The sequence below is a fragment of the Phyllopteryx taeniolatus genome, chromosome 4, assembly GCF_024500385.1.
Source record: "Phyllopteryx taeniolatus isolate TA_2022b chromosome 4, UOR_Ptae_1.2, whole genome shotgun sequence".
Taxonomy (NCBI): Eukaryota; Metazoa; Chordata; class Actinopteri; order Syngnathiformes; family Syngnathidae; genus Phyllopteryx; species Phyllopteryx taeniolatus.
Window position 1 is genome coordinate 6,835,504 of NC_084505.1, and position 16,957 is coordinate 6,852,460.

At 42.5% G+C, this 16,957-nt stretch overlaps 1 protein-coding gene across 1 annotated transcript in view; it reads left to right on the forward strand.

Annotated features, from left to right (window-relative positions):
* ppp1r12c (protein phosphatase 1, regulatory subunit 12C) overlaps window positions 1–16,957 on the forward strand; it is a 34,819-nt gene that overhangs the window by 1,094 nt on the left and 16,768 nt on the right. Inside the window, exons 2-10 of the mRNA XM_061772238.1 lie at window positions 3,737–3,911; window positions 3,993–4,123; window positions 5,685–5,803; window positions 10,115–10,274; window positions 10,403–10,547; window positions 10,642–10,716; window positions 10,783–10,862; window positions 12,803–12,915; window positions 14,074–14,141. Of these exons, the coding sequence (XP_061628222.1) occupies window positions 3,737–3,911; window positions 3,993–4,123; window positions 5,685–5,803; window positions 10,115–10,274; window positions 10,403–10,547; window positions 10,642–10,716; window positions 10,783–10,862; window positions 12,803–12,915; window positions 14,074–14,141 (1,066 nt within the window). The remainder of the gene's footprint in view (window positions 1–3,736; window positions 3,912–3,992; window positions 4,124–5,684; window positions 5,804–10,114; window positions 10,275–10,402; window positions 10,548–10,641; window positions 10,717–10,782; window positions 10,863–12,802; window positions 12,916–14,073; window positions 14,142–16,957) is intronic.

Here is a 16,957-nt window from a genome sequence, read left to right on the forward strand (position 1 = left end):
CAGCCATTCAGAAGTGGACTTGCTGGTGTGTTTCGGATCATTGTCCTGCTGCAGAACCCAAGTTCGTTTCAGCTTGAGATCACGAAAAGATGGCCGGACATTCTCCTTTACAATTTTTTGGTAGACAGCAGAATTCATGGTTCCATTTATCACAACCAGTCTTCCGAGTCCTGAAGCAGCCCCAGACCATCACAGTGGCACCACCTTATTTTACTGTTGGTATTATTTTCTTTTTCTGAAATGCTGTGTTACTTTTACACCCGATGTAATGGGACACACACCTTCCAAAAAGATCAACTTTTGTCTCGTCAGACCACAGAGTATTTTCCCAAAAGTCTTGGGGACCATCAATATGTCTTCTGGCAAAATTGAGAATAGCCTTATTGTTCTCCTTCTTGGAACTCTGTTATGCTGGCCATTTTTGGCCAGTTTGCAAGTGAGACCTGCAGTTCTTTTGATATTGTTGTGTCTTTTGTGAGGGGTAATTTTGGTCGGCTGGCCACTCCTGGGAGGGTTCGCCACTGTTCTGTTTTCGCCATTTGTGGACAATGGCTCTCACTGTGGTTCGTTGGAGTCCCAAAGCTTGAGAAAAGGCTTCATAACGTTTTCCACACTGATAGATCTCACTTACATTCTTTCTCATTTGCTCCTGAATGGCAGGTCCTAATTAAGTGATTTCTTGATTGAGAACAGGTGTGCCAGTATCATGACTGGGTGTGGCAAGAGAAATTGAACTCTGGTATAATAAGTTGTTTTAACGGGAGTGGGGTAATCACACAGGGCCATGCAGGTGTGGATTTTTTTTCTCTCCCTTAATAATGGAAAAAAAAAAAAATAATAATTCTTGTTCATTATAATACCTGGCACCACTAAAGGTAATTTACCTAAAGAATAAAAAAGCTCAATTGCTATGATTAAATATAGTTTTGGTTATTATTAATAAAACCATGGAAAATGGCTAGAGCTCTTATATTCAACTCTTATAAGCTATTTTCGTTGTCATCATTATGTTTGTCCAAACAAAGGTACTTTTAGTTGCACCTGGTATTAAAAATGAACAAGAAACTGAAGAAACAAGGGAAGTAATACTTTATCCATGACAATATTAATGATTTCTATTTATACATTTATACATACTTGACTCATAGTTAACACTGTGTGTTTCGAACTTTCAAGCTTTGTATTGAAGCTTTTAGTGTGCAGTATTCTTGTATTTGACTGCATTTAATTTCTCCCATTGTAAACAATACATTGTGTGCACACAGTGCAGTGCTATTATTCATTTCGTATGGAGCCCCATGACCCTCAAAAAGTGGACCTTTTTGCTCCACCTTGATAATAAGTAGGTTTCCTTTTGCGTTCGGGTGGATTTTTATTCTTCCCAATCGCCCCGATTTCCGGAGTGGTCTCCAACGACGACTGTAGTCTTTATCCGTTGTTGGAGCGCTCCAAGCTGGGCTTCCGTGCGGCGCGCACCTGTATTAAGTCATCTCATGCTATCAATGCTGTCAGTCTCCTGCTGGTAACACAGACCTTTGTGTGCATCAAATGCAGTGTTTCCCGAACAGCACGGGAAAATCCATTGCACATAACACCGACTTCGCTCACATAGCCTTGTGAGCTGCGGACTCTGAGGTTACATCCCGGTGGCTAACACTAACGCGTACTAACTTGTTCGCAGGCGCTCGTCGGCAGTTTGAAGGCATTTCATTCTTCTAGCTCCCACACAGTCGCACGCACAGAACTTGCCGGAAGACAGGCAATCATTGGCTGACTGTCGGCCTTTTGGGTACTGGCCTTTAAGACACCATATGAACTGAACTGAGTTTTTTAAAAATAAACTATCGGTACTAAAAAAAAAAACTGGTACGGCGCTGTTTTTTATGTCAAAATACTTCGGTACAGTATTGGTACTTGCTGCAACACTAGTTGGAAGTGACGTAAAATATATATTTTCTGGTGAAATCTCTGTCATATGATTAATGCGTTTATGGAAAGTGAGAATTGCAGTATGCCATAACATGCTACTGTATTGAAGTGTGGGCAATATGGCCTTAAAATGCAGTATCACATTTTTTTTCACTAAATTCCAATTACTGATTTTAGTCCTGTTCGTGACACACACCTCCTACTAACTACTACTATACCAGGAAGACACACACACATACGCTGTTTGAGTGTGAGGTTCCGAAACTTGTCTGAATTCCAGTGTGTTGGCATTTCTCCTGCTAATAATTGATGTGACAAGATTCATACCTTAATCTTTATTTTTCTACTCAAAAGCTGTGCTGATCTCAATCCAAATTGATGCAACGTTGCCATCTACAGGGATCGTTTAAATTCACAGACAAGCTGGGCGAGAGCCTCATCCAAGCCTCGCCGTTGAAAAACAAACGATGCATATGTACGTCGGTGGCTGTAAATGGTTAGAATCCAGTTTATGAATATAATATTCCACAGCACCCCTCCTTGAGCCGTCACCTTGTCGTGGTGGAGGGGTTTGTGTGTCCCAGTGATCCTTGGAGCTAAGTTGTCTGGGGCTTTATGCCCCTGGCAGGGTCATAAATAACCCGGATAAGTCGTAGAAAATGGATGGATGGATATTCCACAGCAATGAATGTTTTAAATTCTTCCTCTTGAAAAAAATAGTCCTTTTATCAATATATGTAAACATGATTCTTCATAAATCAAGCTGGTCCATATGTCTGCCGGTACCTCCTCTAGCGCTCTCACACTCTTTCTAATGTAGAGCTATTACAGGGTTAGAAAAGCCGGCGAACATGGTAAAATATTTGCGGCTTCCAAGCACATACCTCGGGTTAACAGTTTCCAACATGTCGATAAATCACTGCTTTTGCAATGTATAAATGGACACCCACCATGTCTTGGGCAATGTTCAGCACGAGTGACTCTGTGATTGCCTTCCACCGGACTCCTTCTCCCAAGCAAATCAATGTAAAAATTATTCCTCATGTTGTCTGATAGCGGAAATGCAATTCCCAATTATTATTATTATTTTTTAAATAGCCCCTGGAGTGGTTGGGAAGTAAGTCGTTAAATAGGGCAGCCAGTTTGCTAAGATGGCAACACTGACTGTGTTTTTGGAAACTAGCTCCTCTCTGTTAACAGCCATGTGTCAGCATTGCTCATCAGCAGAGATGCGCTTTGAACTAGGCAAGTGATTTAAAAAAAAAAAAAAATAATAATAATAAATTAACCTAACAAATAAACTTGATAAACGGAGTAATCACCCAGCACAGATAACCCAATTTTTATGATAGATATGAGTTAGTTCCTTTATATGGCACCTTGCAATTGTAAGCTAACAGTGTGAAATTTGACATAAATACCTACATGTTGATTTGACTTTTATCAATTATCAGCAAATACATGCTCTTTGCAAAGTACTGATTGAGTGCTTGATCAAATCTCAGCTCACTGGTGTGGTGTTTGCATGTCATTCCCTGTGTACACCTCCAGCATTCCAAAACCATGTATGTTAGGTTAATTGAATACTCAAAATTAGGTGTAAGCGTGAATGTGAATAGTTGTTTGTTATATGTTGGCAGTATCCCACCCATTGCTGGGATAGGCTCCAGCTCACCCACAACCCTATGGGAAAAAGTGATATACTGTGGAAAATGGATGGATGGAAATTTTCAAAGGCTATAAATGTAGTTAAGTGTGTCTTAATCTGATATTCTGTCTAACCAACAATAGTTATCATACTGTTTAGAAAAAGGGTGAGGTTTGACAGAGCTGCAGAGTTTCTGGCTGCGTGTGCCAGCGGGGACACAGAGGAGGCCCAAGTGATGCTCCAAGAAGCCAAGGAGATGATGAGCAACAACAAGGAGGACGGGACAGAAATTATTAACTGCTCCAATGCTGACGGAATAACTGCATTACATCAGGTAAAGCTGGTTTTACTACCTGAGTTGTACTATTACTGTTTGATGAGAACAACACTTATTTTCAAAACTTAATTCTGCAAGGCCTGCATTGATGGTAGCATGGAGATGGTCTCTTTTCTTCTGGAGCATGGTGCCAATGTGAACCAGGTTGACAGTGAGGGCTGGACAGCCCTGCACGTAGCTGCTTCCTGCGGCTACCGCGACATAGCAGAGTATGTTGCTCGTGTCTACTCTAGTTTAAAGAATACAATATTGGAACAATTAAAATTTTCCCAATTTTGGTATGTTAGTCTTATTGCAAAAACTAAGAAATAACAAGTATTCACAACCTTTGCTTAATACCTTTTTTGATGTACCTTTGACAAGAATTACATCAAGTCTTTTTGAATATGATGCCACTAGCTTTGCACACTGATCTTTTGGCCCATTCCTCTGGAACACCATCAGGGTGCATGAGGCGCGTTGGTGCATCGCCATTTTCAGATCTCTCCAGAGATTCTCAAGCCAGATTCAAGTCTGGGCTAGGGCTCTGGTTCTGGCTGGTCCACTCAAGGACAGAGTTGTCCTGAGGCCACTCCTTTGATATGTTGGCTGTGTGCTCAAGCTCGTTGTCCTGCTAAAAGATGAACCATGTCCCCAGTTTGAGGTCAAGAGTGCCCGCTCTGGAGCAGGTTTATCTTGACTAGTCTCCAAGTCATGCAATTAAAAACATCCTCACAGCATTATGCTGCCACCACCATGCTTCATTGTAGAGATAGTATTGGCCAGGTGATGAGCGTTGTCTGGTTTCCTCCAAACATTTTGTCCCTCCTGCTTTGAGAGTCCCTCAGGTGCCCTGAGGCAAACTCAGGCGCGCTGGCATGTCCCTTTTACGAAGGAGTGTCTTGTGTGTCGCCACTCTACCATTTTGGCCGGATTGGTGGATTGCTGCAGAGTTGGCTGTCCTCGAAGGGTCTCCTATTTTCACAGAGGAACGCTGGAGCTCTGACAGAGTGACTGTTTGGTTTTTGGTCACCTCCTTTACTCAGGTTGTTCTCCATAGATTGCTCAGTTTAGAGGGGAGTCCAGCTCTAGGAAGAGCTCTGGTGGTTCCGAACTTCTTCCATTTGCGGATGATAGGGGCCACTGTGCTCTTTGGGAGCCTTTCCCAGATCCTGTCTCGGAGGTCTACAGACAACTCTTTGACTTCATGCTTGGTTTGTCCTGATATGCACTGCCAACTGTGGGACCTGCCATAGACTGGTGTGTGCCTTTCTAAATCACATCAAATCGACTGCATTTACCACAGGTGGACTCCAATTAAGCTGTAGAAACATCTCAAGGATGAAAAGTGGAAACAAGATACACCTGAGCTAAATTTTTAGCTTTATGGCAAAGACAAAATTTTGAGAGAGAGAAATAATTTTATCAAATTTTGTGATAAGGCTGTAACAAAGTATGAGAAAAGTGAAGCGTTGTGAATACTTTCTGTATGCGCTGTGTAACACCGAATCTTGATGCCAGCGTGTACTGTTGGTGCCAGACTATTTCTGCATTCAACAATGCTATCATTGTTGTTGTGTTTGGCAGGATAACATCTCAGCTAAAGAATGAACATGCTGGGCTGGCCACAGTGTGTACAAATTGAAACCCATGTTTATAGCAAATGAGAATATGGATAAATTTATAAGCTCCGCACAGACAGTGTGTTTTAGCTTTAGTGTTTCCTATGAACAGCTGATTGTCCGTTTGTTGCGTTTTCCATGGTTTCTCACTGTGTGGTTGATTTGTCAGTTTCCTTTTGCGGCGTGGTGCTTCTCTCTCTGCTGTCAACTGTGATGGTGATGTTCCTGTGGACATCGCTCTGGATGAAACCACTGAGGCTCTTCTCCAGGAATACACTCTGAGACAAGGTAAACACTTGACTCTTCGGCAACTACACAACGCTTTAGCTCGTTTTACAGTGCGTGGTTAAAGTAACTCAATCTCGGGTATGCTTCATGGCAGCGTAAAGCTGGAATGGAATCTAAATCCTCTGATTGGCCTTTTGCACATTTGGAGAGGAATCTATCCATCCGTCCATTTTCTACCGTTTATCCGAGGTCGGGTCGCGGGGGCAGTAGCTTTAGCAGGGACGCCCAGACTTCCCTCTCCCCAGCCACTTCATCCAGTTCTTCTGGGGGGATCCCGAGGCGTTCTCAGGCCCAAACAACTTCATTGGCCGTCAGCTATTTACAGTACTACGTCAAAAGACACGCGACAAGGCTAAAAATAAACTAGCTTTTGGATTCAAATATACTGTACACGCGGCGACGTGGAGTAAATGTCTTTCATTGATCGGCTCGGCGATCGGCCGATCAGCATAAAATGCTAAATATCGGCCGATACCGATCAGCCTGATAAAATCGGTGTAAAGTCTAATATAGGTATATATACACACGCACGCACACGCAAACATAAACACCCACACACACAGCGACCAGTTCAGGGTGTACCCCGCCTCTCGCCCGAAGATAGCTGGGATAGGCTCCAGCATCTAGATGTAAATACCATGAAATAAATGCTGTAATTCTGAACTTTTGATCTGAAACCCAGATGTCTCCAGTATACAACAAAAACAAAGGAATTGACCTTGCCGTTCTTTGGACGGGACTGTATCTCCACACAGGATCCGAACACACACATATACATACAGGGATCTCGTTTGATGTGCGTCCCGCGACTGAGATGCACAAAAATGATCAGGGACGCATAAAGCATGGTGAATCTGCGTCCACAGACGCACAGCATTGCTTACCTACGTATGTGTGCAAGGCTCGAATTAAGTGGTCTCGCATCGCAATTTGCGGGTCAAAATTCGCAATTGCAAAAACCTCATTGACAAGCAAAACTGCAAATCGGTTTTACCACGGAGACGGTCGCAAAGATAGAAGCAGGCAGGGGCGTGTGTCACACTACACGCTTACGTCACTGATGCGTGTAAGTTAAGCTATTCGGTTGAGGAGTGGCAGCACAACGGTTGCAAAATCCAATGCTGAATTGAGAAGAATATGGGGCACAGCCGGGCACAGCCCAAATGGGTAATGAGGGTCCCCCTTTCCATGGGCTCACCACCTGTGGGAGGGGCCATAGGGGTCGGGTGCAGTGTGAGATGGGCGGTGGCTGAAGGCTGTAGCTTGGCGATCCAATCCCCGACTACAGAAGCTGGCTCTAGGGACGTGGAGTGTCACCTCACTGGCAGGGAAAGAGCCCGAGCTGTTGTGTGAGGTTGAGACGTTCCGACTAGATATAGTCGGACTCGCCTCCACACACAGCTTGGGCTCTGGTACCAGTCCTCTTTAGAGGAGGTGGACTCTCTTCCTCTCTGGAGTTGCCCACATTGAGAGGTGCCGAGCAGGTGTGGGTTAACTTATCCCCCCGGAAGAGCTGGATGAAGGAGTGGCTGGGGAGAGGGGAGTCTGGGCTTCCCTGTTAAAGCTGATGCCCCCGCGACCCGACCTTGGATAACCGGAAGAAGATGGATGGATGGTATTGAGAAGAGAGAGAAAAGACAAATGGCAAAAGTGTGGTAGCATTTCATTGTGAAATGCAAGGCGAGCACCCGTTTGTTGTAACATGGACCTTTCTCTCCTCCGAGTATGTTAACTTTGGTCACTCGTTAACAATGTTAACTTTTTAAACTGTCAACTTCACCTCTGTCTCAACATAGTGAAAATCAGTGAGCTTAATATTTGTCTACCTTACAAACATGACGTTAGCCATGCAGGCTCTGGCTGCTTTGATGATGAGTACCGTCGAAAAACGTTTTTTAATTTTTTAATTTTTTAAAACTGTGACAAGGAGAGTGTAATACAACCACAGTGATACATATAGTGTGCTTTTTGCTCCGTGTAGTCACTGTACGACATATGGCCAATCAGATGATCTGTGACTGGCAAATCCTTAAGTAGGTAAAAAAATTGGCAAATGCAGCCAGAGAGGAATAAGTACCATAATGGATCATCATCATGTACCCAAACAGAGGAGGGTTTTGGTGAAGGGAGACAAAGCAAATACTTTTCTCTTGAGGTTTCTTCATTTTACTTTGAATAAATTGAACACTTCCAAAACTTAAAACAAAAAATATTTATCTTATTCCTATTCAGCTGTTCTAAGCTCATAAATGCACAGCCATGAACCTAATGTATAAATATGTCACAAAATGCTAAAACGCTAGCTGCTTAACTCATTCACTCCCAGCCTTCCCAGTTAATGTGGATATTTGACTTCTAAAGCTCTCAATGGCAGTGAATATTAAGTGAAGATGCACAAAGGCGGTTAATGCTTTTAGAAAATAAATAAAAATGTTTAATCTTTTATGCACAATGTGAATTCAATAAATAAAAACTGTTGAGTATATGAAAAGGAAACCAATTAGTCATACGTTATTAAGTGAAAGGTCTTATTTTATCTTTCAATCAGAAGAAGAGTAGGGTGGGTTATCGTTCCATAAATACAATGGAACAAAATACTTTTTTCCCAGGCTTGATAAATTTTCGTTGTTGTGGTAACACCCAGCGCGCCGCTCACGACCCAGCGAGCTGCTGGCGGGTAAAGGCTTTGACTCCGTGGATGCAAACAACTGGGACATTTGAGGGAAAGTTAACTATTTATTATTTTTGCTAGCCGGCGAGCTAACTAGCTAGTGTGCTAAGGAACCATACAGCTCGTTCCGGCTCACATTGTTTAAAACAGAGGTCAATAACTCGCGGTGCGCATCCGGAACCGGAAGCAGTCTCAAACAGATCCTCACCACAGCCAAAAAAGAGGTTATGATTCAAGACATATTTTATACTTATATTTTAAGCGGCACAACATATTACAGGCTTTATGGCCACCCCTTCAGCCAATCAAATCTGCATCGCAGGTGGTAATCACTGAAATCCCTGACTGCGCACAGATGAGGGAGAGAGAGGGAGAAAGAGAGGGAGAGGGAGAGAGCGGGAGAGGGAGGTGCATGCAATTTGAGTTAAAAGGCGGAGAAAGATCAGAAAATGACCAACAAAGAAAGATAACATTTGGAACAAATTGTGCCTAAAAAGGGCAGAGTCATTTTTGTTTGTACTTCTCAGTGGGAAGTTCCCACTGGGAGCCCTTGTTAGAATTGCATATGTATGTGAAACGCCATTATGAAACAAAACTAAGGTTTTGAAGAAGCATAACCTTTAAAACAGTTCAGTTAAGATTTGTTAAAATATGTAAAATTGTTTGAGATGTCACTGTTCTGTCAAGATTTGGCATCTTTAAGAGAAAAGGGAATTGTTTTTTTATGAAGGAAAACACTTTATTTGAAGATCTATAAGTTGTTTCTTTTTTTACTTGCTCTTATTGTGAAATGCAGCTCTACCTTTTGGTAAAATATATTCTAAAATAATTGCTGTCGTGTGTGCGCGCGTGTCTGTCTGTGTGTGCGTGTGTGTAACGATACACCAAGGTCACAATTCGATACATATCACGATTTCTGACCCATGGTTCGATACTCGATTTGATTTTTGTGGATAAAATGTCTGATTAAAAAGAAGAGATTGTGAGTAAAACAAAAAAGTGGACTATTTATTTAGGACACTTCATTATATATGATTGTAAAAAAAATATAATAATAATAGTCTCCGGGCTATGCTGTAAACCAGAAATTAAATACCTAAATATGTAAAACCAAAGAAGCCTTTCTCAAACAAAATAGCTACCGTTTAAAATATAATAAGAGCTAAACAACGCTGAGGAGTTTAGGGAACAAACTTGCTGTCTGTGCCGCAAACTGCAACAACGTAAACATTGAGTTCGGAAAAAGTAGTCCCATGGAAAGCAGTTGGAGGAGGCATGATGAAGAAATGTAAAGAAAAATAATAGTAGTATTAATTATATTAACTTGAGTAGCGCTGTGAGCTTGTGGCTGTATGTAGAATGGAGGAACACAGTTGAAATTGCGTGTCACTGTTCTGCTGTCTCAAACAGCATCTCCATAACAAAACAATTGCAATGTGAAACTACGACACTACACCATGAGCACTGCCTTCACATAGTGTTTGCTCATTGGTCCATTTGTGAATCCTTTCGCTGATGTTGAAAGAGAACAAACGAGAAAAACTGATGAGACAAAGGAGGAGGAGACGTGTCACGTATTGAAAGGTTTCTGATGGCAACATAAATGGATTAAAAAATATTCATATCCTGCTTGCGTTTAGGTGTTGACTTGGAGGCAGTAAAGCGTGTAGAGGAGGAGCATATCACGACAGATGCTCGGACCTGGCTGAGTGAGGGACCACCTGCTGACGTACGACATCCCAGGACTGGAGCCACTCCTCTACACGTGGCTGCGGCCAAAGGCTACGTGGAAGCTCTCAAGTAAGCATCTTTTGCCATTTTCATAAAGGGCACTTCAGTTCCTTTAGTTTTCGTCCTTGAAAGCTCATAATCCCTTTCAAGTGAGTAAATCTCCTGACACATTGTCTTGTTCACTTCATGATGTCCAGGCTACTGTGTCAGTGTGGGCTGGATGTGTCTGCTATGGACTTAGACGGGTGGACTCCTCTTCATGCTGCTGCACACTGGGGTCAGGGGGAGGCCTGTCACATTTTAGCTGAACAGATGTGCAATATGGAAGCCCGCAGCAGCGCCGTGAGGCTTCACTTTTTATTTGACATTTATACAGAATTTAATGTTGTATTTTGGACTATTCTTGTTTTATAAATCATTGTGACATATTCTGAAGGGTCAGACGCCTTTGGATGTTGCAGATGAAAGTGTGGAGGAGCTCCTGGAGGATTTAGCTCAGAAACAAGCCAATGTGAGACATTTTTCTTAATTAATCCAATCAGTTGCCCAAATCACTGACGACTTTGTGTCTTCACAGTGGCGTAACGAGCAGTCCATACGAGAACGGCAAAACCAACAAGGTGCTACCGCTGTAAATGCACAAAATAAAAAACGGAGGTTAGTATTTGTCCAATACTTGATAAGCCTAGGCAACATTAAGCTTTTTACCACACTCTTTCAAATATTAGTTAAAATTGTTGGTAAATGGTTGTCATTCAGTCCAATGATTGACTGGTGGTCATTCAAGCGTGTGTACATTACCTCTCACCCAAGCTTGGATTGGCTAAAGCTTGTGTAACCTCAAACAGGGTGAGCAGAATATAATGTATTGGCAGACTGAATAACCATCAATGAAAGTTCTAAGATAGTTTTGATCTTAAAATACACATTTAAAGTTTTAGGCCTCTTCTCATGGCCACTGTGAATACATCCATAAGTGAAATTGCTGGACAATATCCTCGAATACAGTCCCCTCCAAAGCTACTGGAACGGAAAGGTCAGAATTCCAGTTTTGATTTCATGGTAATTACATATAGATGTGTTGAACAACTCAGGACAGAGCACCTTTTTTTTTTGAAGCCATCCACTTTTCAAGTGAGCAAAATTATTGGAATGTGATTGATGGGTGTTTCTAGTTGCTCAGGTGTTGCCTTTTAGATTGATTGCTTAAACATTAGTGCTTGTTTTTGGCTTTGGGTTTCACCTGTGAAAGCTGCATTTGCTGTTAAGCAAACATGAAGACCAGAGAGCTGTCTATGGGAGAAAAGCAAACCATTTTGTTGTTGCAAGAACAGGGAAAAACATTGGGCATAGCCAATACAAACATTTGGAATGTCCTGAAAAAGAACGAAACTACTTGTGTACTGAGAAACAGACATCAAACAGGTTGCCCAAGGGTATCAACAGCAGTTGATGACAGAAACATTGTGAGAGCTATGAAGAAACACCTAAAGACAACAGTCAGTGACATCAGTGCCAACCTCCACAGGGCAGGGGTGAAGGTATTACAATCCAGTGTTCGAAGAAGACTTTGAGATAAGAAATATCAGGCCATATGACAAGATGCAAACCACTAATCAGCAAAAAAAATTGGAAGGACAGATTGGATTTTTGCAAAGAAGTACAGAGATGAGCCACACAAGTTTTGGAAAAAAGTTTTATGGACTGATGAGACCAAGATTAACCTCTACCAAAGTGATGAAAAGGCCAAAGTATGGAGAAAGAAAGGATCTGCTTATGATCCAAAACACAAGCTCATCTGTGAAGCATGGTGTCGGTAAGTCATGGCTTGGGCTTGCATGGCTGCTTCTGGAACAGACTCACTAGCTTTATTGATGATGTAACTCATGATGGTAGCAGCAGAATGAATTCTGAAGTCTACAAAACCATTTTGTTTGGCAATTTACAGAAAAATGCATCCAAACTAATTGGGAGAAACTTAATCATACAACAAGACAATGACCCAAAACACACTGCCAACACAGCAGACTTCATCAGGGGGAAAAAGTGGAAGGTCTTAGACTGGCCAAGTCAATCACCGTACATGAAGCCAATAGAGCATGCATTTTACCTCCTGAAGAGGAGACTGAAGGGAGAAACCCCCAGAAACAAACAAGAACTGAAAGAGGCTACAGTAAAGGCCTGGAAAAGCATTTCAAATGATGAATGTAACAGTCTGGTGAAGTCACTGGATCGCAGGGTTGATGCAGTTACTGCAAGTAAGGGTTATGCCACCAAATATTAAATGTTATTCACATTAAGTTAATTTTATGTCTGTTCCAATAGTTTTGCTCACTTGAAAAGTGGGTGGCTTCAAACAAAAGGTGCTCTGTCCTTGTGTTAAATATGAAATAAAAGCTGGAATTGATCTTAAACCCAAATGTCTTCAGTATACAAGAACAAAGGAATTGCTGTTCCAATACTTTTGGAGGGGACTGTAAGTCATCACCCTGACGTATATTTTATTATTATTTAAAAATGTCATTGTGTTCACAAAATTCAATGACACCCAGTGAAACACTGCATGTTAATTTCTGCCTCTGCTTTCATGCCATCAGGAGCTCAGTGTGCAGGATGAGCAGTAAAGACAAGCTTAACTTGCAGGACCAGTCTAAAGAGAGGGGTGTCTCGGGAGGCCTGGAGCTGAGCGAGGACAAGGAGAGCAGTCCCGGTAAACCAGCTGCTATGACGATAAATTGGTTGCAAATACATACATTTACCAGTAATAGATTTTCCATAATTGCCTGTATTCAGCCTCAAACAACAAGGGCTGCAGCTATTGAAGATTTTCTATTGAAAATCTAAAACACAGCTTATTCATTAAAAAGTATTATTCATTAAAAAAGGCATAAGGAGCCTGTTGTGCAACTCCACTTTGGCAACTAGCGTTTTAGGATGTGACAACATAATACAGTAGGTTTGTGGCTGTGCGTTTAAGAGCTTAGACCTGACTAACTAAACTAAAATGAAAATGAAGACACGTCGATAGGAAACACAAAGATTAATTTAATAAATGTTTTGACAAACTCGCAATAATTTTTTTCACCTACAGTACTTGACTCAAAAGGTAGCACTTGCAAATACGGTGCTCGTACACTGGCCATGTGTCTCACAGTGCTTAAATCACTTGGCAAAATGGATCCTTGACAAACAAACACCCTGAATGAAGTCGCGTTGTAGTCGCGCACATACTCTACTTATCACCATCGTAATAAACTAAACACAAATTCATGGTAGTCATAATTAATAGAAACCTTAGCCCTCCGCAGGGCTAATGTTATTCTAGTAAGTTGCATTAACGTTAAACTCTGTGATTTGCGCAACGTTCATCTTGGCTTTTCCACTGCATTCTGTGTGTCTTGCTTGAGAGACGTCACCACCGTTCGCCTTTCTGGTCACTCTGAAATTATCCCACACTTTTGGAATTTTGTCTTTTCTCGCATTTGTCTTCTCTGATGTAGTCGCCAGCTTCTCCTTTTTTTGTTGTGTTTAACGGCAGCTTGCCAACTACTAGCGGAGTCACCATTTATTTCGCGCTCCTAGAATCAAACACGTATGCGACCGCTTCCGCCACCTTCGCTCGCGTTGATGACCTAACCCCATTAACGCTAGTCCGTCTGATTCACAATTTTATTCTTTCCTACCATTAACAGGCAGCCATGCTATATACCAATAGTATCAAACGGGGAGGGCTGAAAGTAAATGAGTTAAATAAGTGGATTCCCGAAGCAGAAAAAAAATCCTGTTAATTTTTTTTCTACTCGAAATACCCGAAACATTCTAGTACTCGTTGCAGCCCTACGACCAACATTTGGTTTTCTTTCTCCAGAGAGTTCCACTGTGTCCAGTCCAGACACAGAGAGTGGGATCACATCTGCAGCCAGTCCAGTTGACAAGGTGAGATTTACAGTACAGGCACAGTCTGTGGGTTCATTCTATATATCAAAAAGCCCCAGTATGTCAGGGCACTTAAAAAGCTATGGTTTGGTTATTGCCAAGATATGTAACAAGCTATAGAACTGTATTTAACTTAAGCACTATATATTTACACACATTTTCAAAAGCAATATGTATTGTTCATGATTCATTATTACATTGGTTCATGATTGGTACAGTATTTATATTTAACTTCTCTACCCTCTGATGAATGATGGGTGTTGTCAAGATAAAAACAAACAAACAAAAAAAACAACAACAAAAAAAGCTTCACACTTATGTAAACTTCGCATACGCGGTCAAAGCTGCCCTTTCCTTGGCTTTTACCTGTGTCTTTGTTCTGTATGAAATGTACCCACATGGAATCGGAACAAGTGTGCTTTATACACATAACGAGTTGAAATCAGAAGTATTGATAACTGGTTGATTGTGCACAGCTGTGGGACCCATTGACACCAGCCAGTCTATGGGAGCCCAAATTTTGGCTGAGATTTTCAGGATCTAATACTTCACCCAATAAATAGTACATTTTACAACTTTTATATGATGTTTTTTACGTTTTTGATTTTTCTGTTACCATAATCAAAGAACATAACAAATTAGACTGTAAATGAAAATGAAGTTTCCATGTACAGCAGGGAATCAAATTATAATTCCCCCCACTGAAATTGTACTTCAACAGTTTGCATGCACTTTTTTTTTTTTTTTTTTAAAACCTAGCATGATAAAATCTCAATTTGGATTGATGGTTTACTATTGAAATTTGTAGTACAGTGGTACCTTGAGATACGGGAGACACGATTTACAATTTTTTTCAGGATACAAACTTTTGCTTTGACTTGTGAGTGAAAACTTGAGATACAAGCGCTTTACGGTGGCAGTAAACGTAAACTCAATTCAGCTCACTTCACAATAAGCACCACTTTAACAAATGGTGAACATTTCATGAAAAAAGAGGTTTGAAGCTGTTTAATGCCACTCCCAGTTGAAGTGTATGGTCAAATTAAGCAGAAAAAAAGAAAATTGCAACTTGTGTATGTAAAATAACGACAGCTTTGCCGTAGGAAATTCTGCTAGCTTAATGCTAACAAACAATGACCAAATGAACACAAAATGACATTGACATGCTAACAGTAGCATCGACAGTTGTGGTTTTAGATCCCTTTAAGAAACGGTATTTGAACGCAGAACAACACATATAGACAGTTAATGTAACGTTACTCACAGGCATATATTCTTTGACAAAAAAATATATATATTAAAGCAACTTATTGAGTGTTAGAACAGCAAAAGAAGTCTGTTCTATTTTATCACCCTGTAGTTTTGTAATGTACAATATTAAAGAGTGCGATAAGATTTCATAGAAAAAAATGTGTATGTGTGTATATATATATATATATATATATATATATATATATATATATATATATATATATATATATATATATATATATATATATATATATATATATACACACACACACGTATACACACACATCCCCTCCTTGAGCCGTCACCTTGTCGTGGTGGAGGGGTTTGTGTGTCCCAGTGATCCTAGGAGCTAAGTTGTCTGGGGCTTTATGCCCCTGGCAGGGTCACCCATGACAAACAGGTCCGAGGTGAGGGACCAGACAAAGCACGGCTCAAAGACCCCTAATGATGACGGCAAACAATGGACTTCGTTTTCCCTTGCCCGGACGCGGGCCACCGGGGCCCCCCACTGGAGCCAGGCCTGGTGGTGGGGCTCGAAGGCGAGCGCCTGGTGGCCGGGCCTGCACCCATGGGGCCCGGCCGGGCACAGCCCGAAAGGGTAACGTGGGTCCCCCTTCCCATGGGCTCACCACCTGTGGGAGGGGCCATAGGGGTCGGGTGCAGTGTGAGCTGGGCGGTGGCCGAAGGCGGGGACCTTGGCGATCCGATCCCCGGCTACAGAAGCTGGCTCTAGGGACGTGGAATGTCACCTCTCTGGCAGGGAAGGAGCCCGAGCTGGTGTGTGAGGTCGAGAAGTTCCGACTCGATATAGTCGGACTCGCCTCCACACACACCTGGGGCTCTGGTACCAGTCCTCTCGAGAGGGGTTGGACTCTCTTCCACTCTGGAGTTGCCCATGGTGAGAGGCGCCGAGCAGGTGTGGGTATACTTATTGCCCCCCGGCTCGGCGCCTGTACGTTGGGGTTCACCCCGGTGGACGAGAGGGTAGCCTCCCTCCGCCTTCGGGTGGGGGGACGGGTCCTGACTGTTGTTTGTGCCTATGCACCAAACAGCAGTTCAGAGTACCCACCCTTTTTGGAGTCCTTGGAGGGGGTGCTGGAGAGCGCTCCCGCTGGGGACTCCATTGTTCTGTTGGGGGACTTCAATGCTCACGTGGGCAATGACAGTGAGACCTGGAAGGGCGCGATTGGGAGGAACGGCCCCCCCCGATCAGAACCCAAGCGGTGTTCTGTTATTGGACTTCTGTGCTCGTCACGGATTGTCCATAACGAACACCATGTTCAAGCATAAGGGTGTCCACACGTGCACTTGGCACCAGGACACCCTAGGTCGCAGTTCGATGATCGACTTTGTGGTCGTGTCATCGGACTTGCGGCCGCATGTCTTGGACACTCGGGTGAAGAGAGGGGCGGAGCTGTCAACTGATCACCACCTGGTGGTGAGTTGGCTCCGATGGTGGGGGAAAATGCCGGTCCGACGTGGCAGGCCCAAACGTATTGTGAGGGTCTGCTGGGAACATCTGACAGAATCCCCTGTCAGAAGGAGTTTCAACTCCCACCTCCGAC